A 20,459-nucleotide genomic window follows, 5' to 3' on the forward strand; every position below is an offset into this window, starting at 1 on the left:
TGGGGATTTTGCGACAGCTGGCGGGCCGAAGGTTCCCCATGCCTGTCTGATCTTGTTTAAATTGCAAAATCTCGAACCTTTCCTTCGTTCTTCCCTGAAATTCTTCATGTCTATTTCTGTTTTTGAGTGAACCATAGGGATAAGGAAACTTTTTTTTATAACAAGCTATTTTTTCTTTTTTTTCCCCCCCAGTTCCTCCTATTACAACTGTAAGTATACGCAATGTCACCCGATAAGTCATGTAGTGCATAGATGGATCATTAAATGTCTCAGGTGTACCTGGCATGGCACATTTTAGGTCTATGCCTCCTTCGGAAAGTATAGCTAAAAACTGTTATAAAAATGTGAATAATTTATTAAAGGAGATATGTAATTTTAAAGGGGTACTATAGAAACGTTTTTTCTTCAAATCATATGGTATCAGAAAGTTACACACATTTGTAAATTACTTTTATTGAAAAATCTCCAGCCTTCCAGTACTTATCATTAGCTGTATGTCCTGCAGGAAGTGGTGTATTCTTTCCAGTCTGGCACGTTGTTCTCTGCTGCCACCTCTGTCCGTGACAGTAACTGTCCAGAGCAGCATAGGTTTCCTATAGGGGTTTGCTGCTGCTCCGAACAGTTCCTGTCAAGGACAGAGGTGGCAGCAGAGATCACCGTGTCACACTGGAAAGAATACACCACCTCCCATAGAACGTACAGCAGCTGATAAGTACTTGAAGGTTTCCGATTTTTTTTATTGAAGTCATTTGCAAATTTGACACCAGTTAAAATTCCCCTTTATTATATCCACCAAGGCATTTTTTGTGATAATAGTGAGTGCGTAGTATTTGGGGGGGAAGGGGGTCATCTGTACAGCAGTTACGTAGTATATGTGTCTCTTTGGGGGATCTGTTCTATCCTATCCTGCATAAGGGCGGGTTCACACTACGGAATTAGCGCGGACAATGTCCGCGGAATTCCGTCAGCTGTCCGCCCGCACATCTGGGCGCCTTTCCGTCATGTCACTTCTTTTAGCGGATCGCGGAATACGCCGGCCCATAGAATGGTGTCTATGGAGCCGGCGGAAAAGCGCGTGCCCGTGCGGGCGGACAGCTGACGGAATTCCGCTCACATTGTCCGCGAGAATTCCGTAGTGTGAACCCTCCCTAATACAAACAATCATGGGAATGGGTTTAATGTAAGGGTATGTTAACACTGAGAAATCGGTGCGGAATTTCAAGAGGAATCCGTGTGAAGTTAGCTGTGGATTCTGCTTTAAATTCTGCCTGTAAAATATAAACATATCATTGAACCATTGTGCTTAATTGGATGTAGTTTTCATTCTGGAATTTCCGCGCGGAATTTTCCACCACGGATCCACTTTCTGCCCAAAGAATTAACATGCGGAGTTCTTTGGGTGGATTCCGCTGGAGGAATTCTATAGACGTCAATGTGGCTTGAATTCTGCTTGCATTCCGCTCAAATTCCACTCCTATTCTGCCAGAGCTAGATAGGTGAGGAATTTAACCCCTTAACGACATCGGGCGTACCCATACGCCCCCGTTGCCTGGGCTTTAACGCAAACGGGCGTATGGGTACGCCCGATGTTTCCCCGATCGCTGCGTGTTCACACACAGCGGTCGGGGAAGATGGCCTGCTATAAATCATAGCAGGCCATCATAGCTTCACGGCACGGGGGGTGGTTAACACCCCCCGTGCTTACGATCGCCGCTATAGGCTGATCAATTCAGATCAGCCAATAGCGGCGATCGGAACCTTTCCGGGTCATCGGTGACCCGATGACCCGGAAAAAAATGGCGGTCGGTGCTGTCCGAGGACGGCACCGACCGCCATTACTGTAAAAAGTAATGGTGATCGCCGTGCCACCGGCCCGATCGCCGTGAACGGCCGGCCGGCCGTTCACGGCGATCGGGCCGGTGGCACGGCGATCAGAGTCCCACAATATAGTAAATACCTGCCCTGGACCCCTCAGCTAGGTAGCCGAGGGGTCCAGAGCAGGTATTTGTACATTACTCACCTGTCCCGGGCTCCTGATCGGCGTCTTCCGGGTTCGCGGCGTCCTCCATCTTTCCGTTCGGTCTTCGGGTCTTTCCGGCGGTCCCCGTCGTCTTCTTTCGGCTATTTTCGGCTCCAGCCTCGTCATTTTCCGGATTTTGCGCTCTGCTGCCCCCTAGCGGCTGATATGTGTAATACACTTATCAGCAGCTACAGGGATATTCAGAATGTAGAAAAAGGGGGTTTTTTTTTTCCAAATTTTTTTTTTTCTATTTTCCGCACCCTATCGCCGCTGAGTGTTGATCAGCATCGCACGAAAGTGCGCTGCTAATCAGCAACTCCTCCTTTTTGGCGTAGGGTGTTTTTTTTCTATATCCTACTGCCACGGTCTGCTTATAAGTGCCGCACATAAGTGCGCCATTTATCAGCAACTCCTTTGTTGGCGTAGGTTTTTTTTTTATACTTACTGTAAAAAATCACGTAAAAAACACTACATTACACCACACTACATTGAATAAAGTTTGACACTACACCACTACATACCCCATATACCAATCCCCGTATAAAGATGGCCCCCAGGGTGTTTTCGGCGTCAGAGGGATACGTTATTATTACCTCCGACACCGAAACAGCCAGTGAGGATGAATGGGGGGGATCCTTCTTTCCTCCATTCATCCTCATCATCCAGTGACGTGTCTGGGGGTAGCGTAGCGTACGCTGCCCCCCAGACACGTCTTTTCCGCCAGTACCGTCCCAATAAGAGATCACAGTATGGTGTGAAATTCTACAAACTCTGTGAGCGTACCTCAGGGTACACTTACAGATTTCGGGTACGTGCAAACTGCGGAATGGCGAAGGATAACCCTTCGTGCATTCCGCAGCTGGCACCCGCCGGCGGACTAATGCGGGCGCATGTCTCTACCCGTGTCATAGACTCCAATCTATGCACGGGCGGAATCCGTCGTCCATCCAAAGAATGAACACGTTGGACGGAGAGCGGAATCTGCCCGTGCATAGAATGGAGTCTATGACACGGACGGAGACGTGCGCCTGCATCAGTCCGCCGGCGGGTGCCAGCTGTGGAATGCACGAAGGGTTATCTGTCGCGATTGTGTGCATGTACCCTTAGAGTGTATGTAGGAAGGGACACCCGAATCCAACCCCCAGATGCCCCCTCCCCCCCCCCCCCATCCTCGGAGTTAGTGGGAAGATCGTCCGGGAACTGATCTTCCCACTGCTGGATAAAGGTTACCACCTGTACGGGGATAACTTTTATACCAGCACCCCCTCTTCCGGTCCCTCGCTGCCCTGTAGCTTGCGGCACGATCCGAACATATCAGAAATAGTAATAGCGCCCTAATATTTAGCAGCCATGGAGCGGACCCAGCGCTTCTGGATATGAGGGACCCCGTATCGCACCAGGACAGCATTTTCCAGGTGACGTCCCCCACACTGGAAAACAGGAGACCCCAGAAGAAGTGCAGAGTGTGGCGTAACAGGCGGATCAGGAAGGACACCATTTTCCAGTGTGACACCTGTCCTGATCCCCCCCGGCCTCTGCATATTGGATCGCTCCAAGGCGCACCACACGTCACTGGGGTTCTACATTATCTAAATTCTGTCCCTTATTCCTATTTCAGGGGTCACGTTGATCCAGGGATTATTCTGATCGCCATTATGGAGTCGGGAAGGAATTTTTCCCCTGTGATGAGGCTACTGTCGTCTGCCTCACGAGGATTTTTTGCCTTCCTCTGGATCAACACAGGTTGAATTTGATGGACACCTGTCATTTCCAACCTTATAAACTAATAATTGCCCTAATACCCCCAAATAAATTAGAATTGTCCCTTTTCCCCAGCTAAGTAGGTATGGCCGCCATTCCCATTAGAGGATGCCATGATGCAATTACAAAGCCTCTGTGCGGCCAGGACAGTAGAAACCCCCCACAAGTGACCCCATTCTGGAAACTACACCCCATAAGGAATCTAAGAAGGGGGGCAGCGGGGATATGGCCCCCTGGTGACGGCCACATTTGGGACGTGAAAGTGAAAAAAATTGTATTTTTTATTTTCTCGGCACATGTTCTACGTAAGTGCCCGTCACCAGGGGGGTCCATATGCTCACTGCACCCCTTGTTAGATTCCTTATGGGGTGTAGTTTCCAGAATGGGGTCACTTGTCGGGGGTTTCTACTGTCCTGGCAGCACAGGAGCTTTGTAATTGCGACATGGCCTCCATCCTCCATTCCAGCCTCTAAATGGCGCTCTGTCCCTTTGGTGACTTGCCCTGTGCCCATATGGCACATTATGCCCACATGTGGGGTATTTTCGTACTCAGGGGACACTACCCTACACGTTTTGTGTTCATTTTCTTTTTTAACCCCTTGTGGAAATGGAAAAAAATCAAGGCTAGACCAACATTTAGTGTAATTTTTGTAAAATTTTTACTCTAAATTATTAATCTTGTCATGTTTTTTCATTTTCACAAGGGGTTAAAAGATAAAAAAAAACATTTAATGTGTAGAGCAATTTCCCCTGAGTACGGAAATACCCCACATGTGGACATAAAGCGCCATGCGGGTGCAGGGTAAGCCTCCGAAGGGAAGAAGCGCCATTTGGTTTTTGAAGGCTGGATTTGGATGGAATGGATTTCGAGGGGCCATGTTGCATTCAAAAGGCCCCTGTGTTGCCAAGACAGTTGAAACCCCCCACAAGTGACCCCATTATGGAAACTGCACCCCTCAAGGAATGTAACAAGGGGTGTAGTGAGCATATGGACCCCACTGGTGACGGACACAAATGTGGAACAATGTGGCGTGAAAATGAAATATTACATTTTTTACACTATAATGTTGGTTTAGCCTTGAATATATCATTTTCACAAGGGGTTAAAAGAGGAGAAAAAAAACAAAATGTGTAGCGCAATTTCCCCCGAGTCCGTAAATACCCCACATGTGGACATAAAGCACCATACGGGTGCAGGGTAAGCCTCCGAAGGGAAGGAGCACCATTTCGTTTTTGAAGGCTGGATTTGGATGGAATGGATTTTGAGGGGCCATGTTGCATTCAAAAGGCCTCTGTGTTGCCAAGACAGTTGAAACCCCCCACAAGTGACCCCATTATGGAAACTACACCCCTCAAGGAATGTAACAAGGGGTGTAGTGAGCATATGGACCCCACTGGTGACGGGCACAAATGTGGAACAATGTGGCGTGAAAATGAAATATTACATTTTTTACACTATAATGTTGGTTTAGCCTTGAATTTATCATTTTCACAAGGGGTTAAAAGAGAAAAAAACACACAATATGTGTAGAGCAATTTCCCCCGAGTCCGTAAATACCCCACATGTGGACATAAAGCGCCATGTGGGCGCAGGGCAAGCATCGGAAGGGAAGGAGCGCCATTTGGATTTTGGAGGTTGGATTTGGCTAGAATGGATGATGAACGCCATGTCGCATTTACAGAGCCCTCGTGCTGCCAAAACACTGGAAACCCCCCACAAGTGACCCCATTCTGGAAACTGCACCCCTCAAGGAATCTAACAGGGGGGGAAAAGAGGATATGGACCCCTTGATGACGGGCACATTTGTGCCATGAAAGTGAAAAAATGAAATTTTTCCCTTTCACGTCACATTGTTCCACATTTGTGCCCGTCACCAGTGGGGTCCATATGCTCACTGCCCCCCTTGTTAGATTCCTTGAGGGGTGTAGTTTCCAGAATGGAATCACTTGTGGGGGGTTTCCAGTGTCTTGGCAGCACGAGGGCTCTGTAAATGCGACATGGCCCTTGAAATCCTTTTCAGTGAAATTCAGCTTCCAAAAGCCAATTGGCGCTCCTTCCCTTTGGAGGCTCGTCCTGCGCCCCCTTGGCACTTTATCGCCACATGTGGGGTATTTCTGTACTCGGGAGAAACTGCGCTACACATTTTTTGTCTTTTTTTGCCTCTTATCCCTTTAAGAAAATGAAAAATTGAAGGCTAGAACAACGTTTTAGTGTAAAAAATAAATTTTTCTTTTTTCACGCCATATTGTTCGGAAAATCTGTGAAGCACCTGTGGGGTCCAGATGCTCACCGCACCCCTTGTTACATTCCTTGAGGGGTGTAGTTTTCTGAATGGTGTCCCTTTAGGGGTGTTTTTTAGGTTTTGACACCCCAGAGCCTCTGCCAACCTGAAGTGGTACAGTCAAAAATGACCAAATATAACGGAGGCGTTGAAATTCACTAGGCGCTCCCTTATATCTGAGGCTTGTGGTTGCGTCAAATAGCGCAATAGGGCCACATATGGAGTATTTCTATAAACTGCAGAAACGGGGCAATAATTATTGGGGTGCATTTCTCTGGTAATAGGTTTATAATTATGAAAAATATTGGATTACAATAAAATTTCTGCACAGAAAATTTAAATTTTCAAATTCCTTACACACTTAGCTTTTATTTCTGTGACTCCCCTAAAGGGGTAAAACACTTTCTGGATGTGCTTTTGCAGAGTTTGGGGGGTGCAGTTTCTGAAATGGGGTGCTTTGTGGGGCTTTCTAACATACAGGCCCCTCAAATACACTTTAAACCTGAACAGGTCCCTAAAAATATCTGATTTTGAAATTTTACTGAAAATTTGGAAATTTGCTGCTAATGTTTTAAGCTCCCTATTGTGTAAAAAAAATGAAAAATAGTTTAATAAATGCCGCCAACATAAAGTAGACATGTTGCTAATGCTATTTAATATATAATTTATGTGGTATAACCACTTTCTGTATACGCAAAAAAGTTTCAAAGTTGGAAAAATGCATTTTTTCACATTTTTTCACATTATTTGGGTTTTTTTCATAAAGATTTGTTATGAGTATCGACTCCAATTTACCAGAAATGTAAAGTACAATATGTCACGAGAAAACAATCTCAGAATCAGCCGGATAGGTAAAAGCATCCCGAAGGTATTAATGACTAAAGTGACACTGGTCATATTCATAAAATTTGTCTCTGTCATTAAGGCCATTTCAGGCTCTGTCCTTAAGGGGTTAAAGCAGAAAACTTTCCTCAACCATTCCTCACGGATTCCTCAATGTGAACATACCCTAATGCTGAACGGACATAGAGAATTCAAATACTTGTTGCCAGGTTTCCCCACAGATCACGGCTTATTACTATGCATCCTACTTAGTCATTTGAACAACTATGTATTGATCTGGTTTATTTTTTTGCATATTTGGATGATTATTTGTGGTTAATTTTTAACTATGTTTTTCTTCATCTTTTTTCAGCCCCCGCCTCCCACGGTATGTAATATGAAATTAGTTAACAGTGTGTACATGTAATACGTATGGCAGATGAAAATGAACTGGAGTCGTATAGCGTTTGTAATTCTTATATAGGTGGATGATACCTTAATAATACGAATATTTATTTCTTACTGTTCTTACAGCGATGTGATAAGGAGGCTTGTTCTAAACCCAACTGTGCCGATGACGAGAAAATCTTTGTGAAAGAGCAACCGGATAACCAGTGCTGTCCAGAGTATGAATGTAGTAAGTAGATCACATTTTCTCACACTCAGGAGCACTGCACCCCATTGCCTAGTTCTGATTGACCTCCCTATGTCCTCTACCCCTAAACAATGTACTTAAAGGGGATGTCTTCCACCACAAAATTGTTGAGTATGGACTTGGGTTGGGATAAAAATGGGTAAGAAGTATTTACCTGCCCCGATCATCTGCCATGTCTATGCCAATGGTGCCTGATCCTTCCTGCTTTTGGCTTGACATGCATTAAAGGTTCACTTCAAGGTGTATCACAGCTACATCTAATAAGTGGCTGAGCAGGCATTTCCTGTATGTCGAGCTGGAACAAAGCTGGAAAGTAGTACTTAGTGAGGATCGGCACTACCAGGATGGATGGTAGGGGCAGGTATATATGACGTTCTCATTTTTATGCCTGCCCGAGCACATACTTCACAATCTTCTGGTGACGGACAAACCCTTTAAACATGTGATCTTGCCTGTGACATTAGAATTAGCAACCTGTCTACAGACCACTTCTCACATACATGGGAAGTAAAGGAGAGTCTTTTTTCCAGCAGTACCATCTGGGACTGGGTTACCCTTAGGTGAGTCAGGTGCAGGTGTCGTAATGGATCGTCACAGTGGCTGCCCAATATATGACTACGGGCAGTGTAGTACAGTATATTTTATTGGTGCAACGCGTTTCGGCTCTGTAATCAGGCAGAGCCTTCCTTAGGCATATGCCGATACTAAAAACTACAATTATTGTATCATATTCATAGTTTTTCAGTGAGTGCAGAGAATCTGATATGTTACAGACTAAATTGTCTGTAACTTAATAGCCGGACCTGGCGGAAAATAAGTCTCAAGTTTAGAGGCCTAGATAGTGAAACTATGTAGTGTCAGAGAGGGGGGTGGGGGAGGGGAGGGTTTATGGGGTGGGAAGGGGGGGGGGGGGGTTTTGGGGGATGGAGTGGAGGGGGGGAGGTGGGACTTCGGGGGGGGGACCCCATGCCAAAGGTTTTTTTTTTTTTTTTTTTTTTTTTCTTTGCTTTGGAATGGTTCTTATTTAAATCTTGGGGGAAATGGTTAAATTAATGATATGGAACATAAGGGGTTTAGCTGACAGATTGAAGAGACTGGCAGTAATGAATTCTCTGAAATATCAGCTCCCATGTGTTGTTGGTCTACTGGAGACTCACCTGGTAGAGGACACTACAAGGGTACTTTTGAAGGGATGGTGGTCGTGTCAATATCACTCCGTTTATTCCAACTACGCCAGAGGAGTATCAGTCCTTATTCATAGGAGTATAGAGTGGCAGCTATTTGAATGTAAAAAGGATAGGGAAGGGAGATATATATTTTTCCATTGCAGACTGGACAATATGATCTGTGTTCTTGCCTTTATATATATCCCCCCTCCTTTTAAGTCCCAGGTTCTGGAGCAGCTGTTCAACTTCATTAAAAATAGAGATGAATGTCCTGTATTAATGTTGGGGGACCTTAATGCCGTTATGAATGAACAGAATGATAGATTAAGGATGACGAACCCGAAAGTACAGATTAGAAATTCCCATTTGCCAGATATTATTGCTGAAATGGGGTTAAAGGATCTATGGAGGGAGAGGAACCCTGAATCCAAGGTATTTTCTTGTTGGAATAAAACCTCGCGTACTATGTCTAGAATAGATATGGGATTTGGGAATGAGTTAATGGCACAAAAAATTACTAAAATAGAGTATTTACACCGTTGTGTTTCTGATCATGCACCACTTATTGTTGAAATTCAGAGTAGTGCACTAAAAGACTTTAGGAGTATTTGTATAAATCCACATTGGTTTCAATTTATCACAGACACTGTAGAAATTGGTTTAGAATTAAAAGAGTTGTGGGAAATTAACTGTAGCTCTGCTAGTAAGGGGATAGTATGGGATACACTAAAGGCTATAATTAGGGGGAAATATCATGGTGTGATATGTAGAATTAAAAAGGGATTTAGGGAAAAGGAAGAGAGGTTAATTAAAGGGGTTAAAAAATTAGAAGATGAATTTAAAAAGTCACAGTCACTAGCACTAGAAAGTGAATTAAAAAACAAACAGGAAGAATTGGATAAGTACTTAGAGGAGAAAGCAAGGAATATTGCGGCATTTAGGGGGGTGAGGAATTTTTTGGGTTCAGGTAGACCAAATAAGGGGCTGATGGCCCTGGTGAAAAATCAGGAGGGGAAAAAAAGTATAAGGGCAATAAGGAGTAATTCTGGGGATATAGTAAATGACCCGAAAGAGATAAATAGGGAGTTCAGGATTTACTATGAGAATCTGTATGCGCAGGAATCTATTTATAAAAGGGAAGATATGGAGGAATATCTGAGGAAAATTGACTTCCCCCAGATAAGTCAACTGGAGAAGGAAGAACTAGATGCCCCTATCTCCTTAATGGAACTTAATGAGGCCCTGGAGGCAATAGTGGGGAATTCAACCCCGGGTAGGGATGGCATCCCTTATGAGATGTACAGAAGACATAGAGAGGTCTTGTTACCATGCCTTCACCAAACTCTTTTAGAGGCGATGGAGGCTGGGGAACTGCCGGCATCCATGAGGGATGCCTCCATAATTTTAATCCCGAAACCGGGGAAGGATCATCTAAATATAGAATCTTTTCGCCCTATCTCTCTTATTAACAGCGATGCGAAGATCTTCGCTAAAGTTCTTGCAAGGAGACTAGGTAAAATAATAGGTACTATAGTACATGGAGACCAATGTGGATTTATACCTGGTCGTATGCCCAGACACAACATCAGGCGTCTGTTTGTGAATATGCAGATAGGGGGAGGGGGGGGCTCCCACTCCATCCTGTCGTTGGACGCAACCAAGGCGTTCGACAGGATGGAGTGGGAGTATTTATGGGAAGTGATGAGGCATTTTGGGATAGGGGAGGGTTTTTTGGTGATGGTCCAATTGTTATATCAGAATCCGAAAGCTGCAGTACGAACTGGTGATATCTTCTCTGAGTTGTTTTCGTTGGGTAGGGGTACGCGGCAGGGGTGTCCTCTCTCCCCACTGCTCTTCGCCCTTGGGATTGAGCCCCTTGCAATCAAGGTAAGAACTGACGATAAGATAGAAGGTTTTGGGGCGAGGGGCGGTGGGGACAGAATATCCCTGTATGCAGATGACCTCCTTTTCTTTTTGCGGGACCCTAAAAAGGGGGTACCTCGGGTTATGGCTCTGGTTCAAGAGCTGGGGGGTTACTCTGGTCTACTAATAAATTGGGGAAAATCTACCCTTATGTCTCTTGATCAGGAATTGGATCTATCCTTTCCTCCACTGTATAATCTAGAAAAAGGGAAAAGTTTTACATATTTGGGCATTCAGGTGTCCCGTGATATACAGCGGTTTGATGACCTGAATACCAAAGATGTAGTAAATAATATAGAGAGGAAGGTCTCTGTTTGGTGCAGACTGAGAGTCTCCAGGATAGACAGAATTACATTAATAAAAACAATACTTCTGCCCAAACTTCTTTACCTATTCAGTGCCACACCAGTTGGGGTAGGGAAAAAGTATCTTAAAAGAATTAAAGTGGCATGGAATGCACTGATTTGGGGAAGAAAAAGGGTGCGGATGAAATTAGAAGATTTATGTGTGCCGGTTGCAAGGGGAGGGTTGGGGGTTCCCAACGTAGATAAATATTTGTTAGCTTCGGAATGTTTTTGGCTGGCTAGATGGAAACAAGATAATCTGGGTAGATTTCTGTGTGAAAAGTTGGGAGAGGGGGTATGGGATGTTTTTCAGATTTTAGAAAGTGGCCACTTGGAGCGGGGTGAATGGAATAGATTGGTAATGGTAAGGTCCCTAATTAGAGTTTGGAAAAAACTAAAGATAGAAGCAAAAAGAAATGGAATACTGGACTTTGCCCCTTTGTGGCTGCACGAGGGGTTTAGTGGGAGAAGTGGTATGGGAGTAGTGAAAGCCTTTGTAGAAGCAGGAATAAGAACAGTTAAAGATGTAATGTTAGGTAAAGATATTAAAGATTGGACCACTCTTAGAAGGGAATATAAACTAGAGGAGAAACACTGGTATGATTATGCGAGGTACACAGCGATAGTACGTAGGAACCTAAAAAGATACCAGGGTAATATATGTGAACCGGGCCCTATAATAGGAAAACTTAGAAATGGGACAATATATAAAAATGAGGTTAAAACCCTATATTTACACTTCATGTCGGACTATGAAATAGGTGAGAAGGGGAGGAGGAAATGGGGAATGGAGTTTGGAGAGTTGGGTAACGATCAATGGGTAAGGATTCTAAAAGGAATTAAGGAAGTTTCCAGGGCAGGTTCCCATAGGGTTGTTCAATTTAATATTGTCCATCAGCTTTATTACACCCCACTTTTTCTAAAATCAAAAAGTGGGAGGAGGATAAATGCCCAAGGTGTGGTGTAAGTCGGGCCGGCTACGGGCATATGTTGTGGTCGTGTGGGGCCCTGGTCTCCTTTTGGGAGCTGGTACACAGAAAAATTATGGATATGTTAAAGATAAAGTTTGAATTAAGTCCAGTGATGGCCGTTTTGGGAGACTCTTCGTCTGTACCATGTAAGAGGAAAGGTAGGAGTAAAATCCAGAGAATGTTATTTTATGCTAGACTTGTGATCGTGAGAAAATGGCTAGCACCGGAAACCCCTAATATAAAACACTGGGAGAACTGTATAGAGAAATTTGAAAGATGCCAATGATTTTTTTTTTTTTTTTTTTGTGTCTCTTGTCTCTTTGGCGGGGGGGAGGGGGGGAGGGGGGAAAGGGAAGGGAGGGGGGGCACCAAGGGATTGGTTTTGTTTATTAAAGAGGTTAGTAGGTTTGGTGGGGGAGGGTAACAATAAATAATTTATTGAGATATTAGAAAGGTTTACAGACATCTAGATATATATTGTTAATGTATAAAATTTATATGTTTTATGTACCTTATTTGTGATTAAAAATAAAAAAATTTTAAAATTAAAAATTGTCTGTAACTTATCAGATTCTCTGCACTCACTGAAAATAGTTAGATATTTGTCTATTGACAAATACCTAACTATTTTCAGTGAGTACAGAGAATCTGATAAGATGCCTGGCAAATGTTTGATGGAGCCAATAGTCTATGTTCCCACTTTGGGAAATATTGGGAAAGGTGGCCGCTAATAATGATCATAAATGATTAACAAGATCACTAACAAGATGGTCTCCTTCCCTGATATTTTACCAAAGTGGGAACATAGAGTCATATTGTAAGTAAGTAGGATGTCAGTAGACAGGAGCTAAGTCTGTTTTATTTTGTAGGACCTCCAGTAATAACTACCCCTGTTCCTGTACCAACCACAACACCTGGTGTGAGTATGACTACACATATTTTTATGCATGGAATTGTCTGGGGTTTTCCAGGATTAGGACCAGTTCACACGGAGCAAAAGCAGTGGAATTGAATCTCCGCGGTGGAGCGTTCCGCCATGGAATCCCACCTTTCTTAGTGTGTCAGTGGGAGGGCTTGCGCACCTCCGCTTCCGTCGCTCTCTGCTTAAAGAATTAATATTTCACACTGTGTCACACTGAGGCAGGCGGCATTCCACGGCGGAGAGCTCCGCAGCGGAATTCTGCCAATTTTGCTCCATGTGAACTGGCTGTTAGAAAAACATAGCTGCTTTCTCCCAAAACAGCGCCACTTTAGTCCTTAGTTTGTTTATGGTATTGCAGCTCAGTTCCATTGAAGTATAGGAAGCTGAGTTATAATACCGCACGCAATAAGGACAGGAGAGGTGCTGTTTCTAGAATAAAGTGGCCATTAGAGATGAGCGAGTAGTGAAATATTCGACTTTCGAGAATTCGAATGGAATAGGCACCGAGATTCGACTATTCGAACGAATATTCAATCCCATTATAGTCTATGGCAAAAAAATTTGCGGCACTTAGAAATCAAAATTCGACCACTTGGAGGTCACCAAGTCACCCATGAAACCTTCCTAAATGATGCAAACACATTAGGGGGAGCATGCCTGGGTGCACCCAACACCCCAAAATCGCAGTATAATGCCACTCTCTGCAGTTGCGAAGGAAAATTATTTGCGAACGCTTTACGAACATTTATGGCAATGTTCACACATTTCGTTCATATTTCTTGCGCAGTGTTACATACATGATTCCAATGTGCGTCCGTAGAGCGTCATGTTATTCGCGCGTGTCATGCCTTTTTCTGGGCTACTGGAACAGTATATATCAGGTGCCCTTAGTGGGCTACTGGAACAATATGTATAACGTGCCCTTAGTGGTGTTAAACAGGGACACTATAAGTCACTTGTACACACAGGGTACTGGAATGAATACACCTGCTGATGCTGATGCTACTGTTATATCATCAATTTCCGTACTGAGAAGCTTTGGATTCAGAGATGACTTTTTCGCTTGATCTTAGCCCTGAAAAGGACTTTTGGGTCCAGTACTAATCCTGCCTAACCAGAATGCTACTGAAACCTATCTATCCCTGCTCCAAGATCTTTCCCTGACTAGGTTGAAAGCTCATCTGCGGTCGAGAGCCGGGAGCCAAGTATTTAAGATTCAAGGTCATGTGGTTCAGCCATCCAATGAGTGTAGACGCTGTTTTCCGCTGCGTGCGTACTCCCAGGGTCCCTCACGGCCTCCCTGCATGGTCATTGGATTAAAAAAGCGGCAACTGCGATGGGAGGGCTTTCGAATGTTTCCCGCGTATTCGCCTCACTACTCGATTGAATTCGAATCTTTCGAATACCGCAATATTTGATCGAATACCTACTCGATCGAATCGTATTCGCTCATTTCTAGTGGCCATGTTTTTTTTAAAGCCTGGTGAAGCCCTTTAATCCTGGATAAACAAACTGCAATAAAGGACAAATAAGTTTTATTACTTTCAATACTTTACACTGACCAGTATAATATATATATATATATATATATATATATATATATTCATGTCATATGTGTGCTGATGCAATAATTATTTTGTCTGTAGGAATGTGAGGGCGTTTTTTGCCAACCATCTGAGTGTATAAAGAAAGACTCTACAAAGGTCTTTCAAAATATGGAAGGATGCTGTCCTGTTTATGAATGTGGTAAGCTATTTGACATCTATAAGATCCTTACAGACACATATTTCATACTTGTCATTGAATATTCATATTAACAGAACTGCCTCTATGTTTTTGCAGAATGTGAGGGATGTCCCCCTCCTCCACAATGTGACGGATCGATAAAGAAGGAAATTGACCCTGAGCTAGAATGCTGCTACAGATACAAATGCTGTCAGTATTCATTTTCCTAATTATTGCTGTCTTTCAGTATCCATGAATATACCTAATGGAATGTTGATGGGATAACCCCTGTTTATATGGTCTATTAGTCTATATAGACAGAGGGCTTTCCCCTGTTTCAGGATTCCGTCTATGAGCCAGGAAAGAGGGCTGCTACTGTACTTTAATGTGTCTTCTAAAGGACCTGGCCTTCATCTTCAAACTGGTGCCAAAAAGTGCCAGAGATTTGTAATTTACTTAAAAAAAAAATCTCAAATCTTCCAGTACTTATCAGCTGCTTTATATCCTGCAGGAAGTTATGTATTCAGTCTGACATAGTGCTGCCACCTCAGTCCATGTTAGGAACTGTCCAAAGCAGCAGAAAATCTCCACAGAAAACCACTCCTACTCCCCAGACTGGAAAGAATACCATTTCCTGCAGGACATACAGTAGATTATAAGTACTGGAAGACTTAAGATTTTTTATTACAAGTAAATTACAAATCTCTGACACTTTCTAGCACCAGTTGAACTGAATTACCCCTTTAAGTCTTTAAAGCGTGATCTTGCATTTAGAACCACCTCTAGACTGCAGAAAAAGATCAGTTTGACGTCTGTTTTCTTTGGACGTTTGTCATTTTGAGGCTAAATAACGTCTGTGATTTTAAAATAATATATTGTGCTAGTAATTAGTAATGAATGGAATTCTATGTGCATGTTTTTGGGATATTTGTGGGTTAATTCTTTCATTTTTCTTTACAGTTGAGGAAGGAAAGCAAAAAACTGTAAGTAAAAAGAAAACTAAAAAAATAAATAATATTTTTGTAACTCATGAATCTGGGTCATAAATAATTAAAAAAAAAAATATATATATTTTTTACAGACACCAGAACCACCCCCTCCTCCTACGGTAAGATACATATTTAGACTATATGTTGACATGTTTTCATACATTAATTTAGCACAATAAGAAAAGAGTTTGCTGGGATGTTTTTATAGTAATTTACACTAGTAGCTTTAGAAATGTATGATTTTTTTTTTTTGGCCATTTGCATGTATTGAAATACGATTAATTGAATGGTTCTGAGCATTGCTTTCATAGCATAGCACCACCTGGAGTTCAAAGCATATAGAAATGTGCATGTCCACTTACTATACTGGTGGACACACATGCTCAGTTGCTCTCTCCACTGTTAGATTGTCATCCCTATTCTTGATACAGCGATCCTCTGCTCACTGGATAGCAGCCTATACAAATTGCTTTTACCCTGATTAATAGGGACCAGGACCTTTTTAGTAAGAGCAATAATATGCAAGACTGATGTAGTTGAGGATTAACTTGCGAGCATTTACGGTGCTATTATTAACTGCTCCAGACTCCATAGTACATTTATTATATATATCTCTGGAGAGTATATTCATGGTCTGGCTCCCATTGACTATGGAACTTACTGGCGTCTACAGTTACAGCTACCAGAGGAGAACAGAGGAGAGTGAACCAAGCCTCTAATCTTAAAGTGTACCTGTCATTATAACTTTCAAAATCTAAATCAACAGTATGTGATATAAAGCAAGTTTCTAATATACATTCATTATTTTTTGTTGTTATCATGCTGTAAAACAAAGCTGTACTTACCAGAAATCCAGGTCCAGTCTCCGGAAGGCAGATTTTCTGACTTGTGCCGGTTGTAAAAAAACAGACTAAACACAGGAATTCTGGCCAGTACAGAGAGTCACGGCTCAATGTGTCCATCAACTATATGACTGCCTTCTCTGTAAGCGCTCAGATGGCCTGGGATACACAGGACTTCCTGTTTTCTGACTGTTTTAGGAAAAAGAAAGTCAGAAAACAGGAAGTGCCGTGTTTTTCATGATAACTAGAAAAAAATTATGAATATAAATGGCAAACATTCTTTACATCACATCTACTGTTGATTTAGATTATAATGATTATAAGATAATAATAATGTTATAATGACAGGGACACTTTAATACCACTTTTAATCTTTAGATATTACTATTACATTTAGTATATATTAAAAGGGTTATGCAGCATTACAAAAACTTTTGTCCAAAAACAGCGCCATACTAGTTCTCGGGTTGTATTACAACTTGGCTACTAGATGGAACTGATACCACTCACAAACGAGGAGTGCTGTCACTACTGTAACTTGACAGAACATGGACAAGGACATTATAATTATGGTTTTATACAATATTTGGTTCAGATCAATAAGAAAATAATATTTGGGGTGGTCTACACTTCTATCATCCTTGAAACTTATTTGGTTAAGAAATTCCCCAAGAAATAAAATAATTTTCCTTTTCACAGACACCTATTCCACCAACCACTCCGGTAAGATACATATACTGATATTTGTTTTATACCTTGAATACAATTATTTTTTTGTTTTCTTGCTCTGAGTAATTGGAACAATTCTTGTTACAATTCAACTACTGGATATAAACTATTCAAAAATTAGAAATAATATATATATATTTATATATATATATAAATAAATATATATATATATATATTTAAAATTTTTGAATAGTTTATATATATAGTGTCAGCTGCTGTATGTCCTGCAGGAAGTGGTGTATTCTTTTCAGTCTGACACAGTGCTCTCTGCTGCCACCTCTGTCCATGTCAGGAACTGTCCAGAGCAGTTGGAAATTCTCATAGAAAACCTTTCCTGACCAAATATTCCGACTAGAAGAATTATCTCATTGGGAATCTTACACCCGATACAAATTCTTAAATATTTGGTCGCCTTGGATCTCCTACCGAGAATCTATACTCCCAAAGTTACCTTAATCTTACTGATCTCTAAATATTCATTTCCTTACTTTATTTATATGATTGCCCCAATATATAATAAAATATTACACCGATATTCACGAAATGTATTCCTAACATATACCGATCTGTTCTGTATTCCTTTCCATTACCTGTTCTGTTTGTCAACTACAAAATTTGTTATTTATCTTTTCTACTAAGGATTTTCATATAGTTATTTTATCCCCCCCCCCCCCCCCTCCCCCTGTACAACACTGTTTACAACCTCTCCTGTTTTGGACAGTTCCTGTCACAGACAGAGGTGGCAGCAGAGAGCACTGTGTCAGATTTTTCATTAGAATTAGTTTATAAAGCTGTATAACTTTCTGGTACCCGTTAATTTAAAAAAAAATCTTTTATCTTTTTTAATGCATGACTTTACATCTATTCTTGGTTGAATGGGCACTGTCACTACTAATAACTTTTGACATATAACTGCGGAGCCATCCACTCCCAGGCCGACCGCTCATCCCGTCAATATTTTCTAAAAAAGACTTACATTGACTAGTATTGATGGAATGGACGGGTTGTGGATTGTGCTGCTGCCTCGATCTCTCCCCAGCTATATCTTCTGATCAGAACAGTGAGACCCACTGTGATCAATAACTTTTGAGAAATCTGATAACATAACAACAGCAAGGGTCCTACAGCATCTCTGAATCAGAGGAAAAGGAGGGTGCACGCCAGGGGGTCAGCAATTCAAGGAGCTGACACAGTTACATCAGAAACAGGTTCCAGTAGATGTTTTTCAAGACTTTTACCATCTCCAGGTATAAACCGCACACTGTTTGTAACTGAATATGCTAATAAAGCCTTGAAAAACATCTACCGGATACTATCAGACTCTGCCTGTTTCTGATGTCTGATAACTAGGCCTGCTGCCTTTGAACTCCGTGCCACTCTGCTCCGGGAGCCTGAAAAAGCTGGTTCCAGTCCTGGGAAAAGTCTCCCAGTTTCCCAGGACTGGATCCAACTTTTCCAGGCACCTGAAGAAGAGCGGCACAAAGTTCAAAGGGAACAGGCTGACACTAGTACTGTAAACTCACTCAATGCTACTGGTGACATGTCAAAAGTTATTTGTAGTGACAGGTACGCTTTAAAACACTTTGTACAGGCTTTTTTTTATGAATGGTTATTTTCCCTTGAAGTATTAGTAGTTTGTTTTAGAGGAGAAATGAAAAAGAAAGCATACAAGAAATTTGCTAAGAATGTCACATATTCTTAATTTCTTTCAGAACCCCTGTAAAGATGTGTTCTGTAATTTTCCGACATGTTCCAAAATAGGCTCGATGGCCGTTCTTACCCCTTGGGCTGATGATTGTTGTCCAAAGCTTGAATGCCGTAAGTGGATTTATAATACATAGGCATATATACAGCAAAGATATATGAAATGTAAAAGAAACTGGAAATTCAATGAAAACTGACAATAATGGAAATACAGAGCCAGTAACAAAGAAGACATATGGAGTAAGGGGAAGTGCACACTACTAGTGATGAGCGAGTGCTAAAATGCTCGGGTGCTCATTACTCGAGACGAATATCTCCCGATACTCGAGTGCTCATTTTGAGTAACGAACCCCATTGAAGTCAATGGGAAACTCGAGCATTTTTGCAGAGGACCCTAGTTCGGTAGAGGGAAGGTCGTGTGAAAACCTGTCAACCTCAGAAAATGAAGGAAACACAACGGAAATGGACAGAAAACAGCAGGGGCAGCATGTATGGATGCCTCTGAGGCTGCCTAATGGCACCATTGTGCCTAATTCTGGGCAACAGCTGTGGGATACAATCTGTTGGTGGTTGCACCTATACACACTCTGTGACACCCCCTTTACACTCTGCAAGCAGTAGTGAACTTAGATAGGCCTTGTGTAAGAAATACAGAAATCAGGAAATATAGTAGAGGTCCCACTAGTTTTTAGGGGGCTGTGGGATACAATCTGTTGGTGGCTGCACCTATATACACTCTGTGAAAGCCCCTTTACACTCTGCAAGCAGTAGTGAACTTAGATATGCCCTGCGTAAGAAATACAGAAATTAGGAAATATAGTAGAGGGCCCACTAGTTTTTAGGGGGCTGTGGGATACAATCTGTTGGTGGTTGCACCTATATACACTCTGTGAAAGCCCCTTTACACTCTGCAAGCAGTAGTGAACTTAGATAGGCCTTGTGTAAGAAATACAGAAATCAGGAAATATAGTAGAGGGCCCAATAAAACAGTACTGAGCACTTCTTAGGGGTCTGTATGCAACACCTAATGTCCCCTTTCTGCCAGCAGCCGATTACCACTGTGTGCTGCTTAAATCATGGTAGCAGCACTGCAAGTCCCAGCCAGCAGTCTGTAGTAATACAATTTAAAAACGATTTGAAGCCCTTACAAGGGCTGTTTGGTTGTTTCGCTAGTATTCCCTGCCTACTGGAACGCTAATTCCGTCCCTAAAGCTCTCCCTAAGAAGCAGCAGCTCTGTCCCTAATCTCTTCCAGCATGCATGTGAGCCGAGCCTCGGCGGAGATTTTTATATGGCAGGGTCATCTGATCTGGCCAACCAATCGCTGCTATCGACATGTATGGGTCCCACGTGATCGCAGGATGTACCAAAGAGTCTCCTGCATGTTTATTGGCTGAGAAATAGCGCCCAAACTTATAGAAAACGAATGATGAGATTTTCTCGAATATCGCGAGATGCTCATCCGAGTAACAAGTACCCTAATACTCGAAAAGTACCAAGCTCAGACGAGCATGCTCGCTCATCACTACACAATACGGAACAATTCCGCAGCTCGCACCCACTCGCGGACTCAGAATCTGGCAAACCATAGAATTTAGTCTATGG

At 42.4% G+C, this 20,459-nt stretch overlaps 1 protein-coding gene across 1 annotated transcript in view; it reads left to right on the forward strand.

The window, feature by feature from the left end:
* Positions 1-20,459, forward strand: part of LOC138768744 (uncharacterized) — a 103,799-nt gene that overhangs the window by 57,654 nt on the left and 25,686 nt on the right. Inside the window, exons 64-72 of the mRNA XM_069946698.1 lie at positions 7,259-7,273; positions 7,420-7,522; positions 12,814-12,863; positions 14,513-14,612; positions 14,709-14,801; positions 15,552-15,574; positions 15,673-15,699; positions 17,122-17,145; positions 18,864-18,969. Of these exons, the coding sequence (XP_069802799.1) occupies positions 7,259-7,273; positions 7,420-7,522; positions 12,814-12,863; positions 14,513-14,612; positions 14,709-14,801; positions 15,552-15,574; positions 15,673-15,699; positions 17,122-17,145; positions 18,864-18,969 (541 nt within the window). The remainder of the gene's footprint in view (positions 1-7,258; positions 7,274-7,419; positions 7,523-12,813; positions 12,864-14,512; positions 14,613-14,708; positions 14,802-15,551; positions 15,575-15,672; positions 15,700-17,121; positions 17,146-18,863; positions 18,970-20,459) is intronic.

Source organism: Dendropsophus ebraccatus, chromosome 12, assembly GCF_027789765.1.
Source record: "Dendropsophus ebraccatus isolate aDenEbr1 chromosome 12, aDenEbr1.pat, whole genome shotgun sequence".
Classification (NCBI taxonomy): Eukaryota; Metazoa; Chordata; class Amphibia; order Anura; family Hylidae; genus Dendropsophus; species Dendropsophus ebraccatus.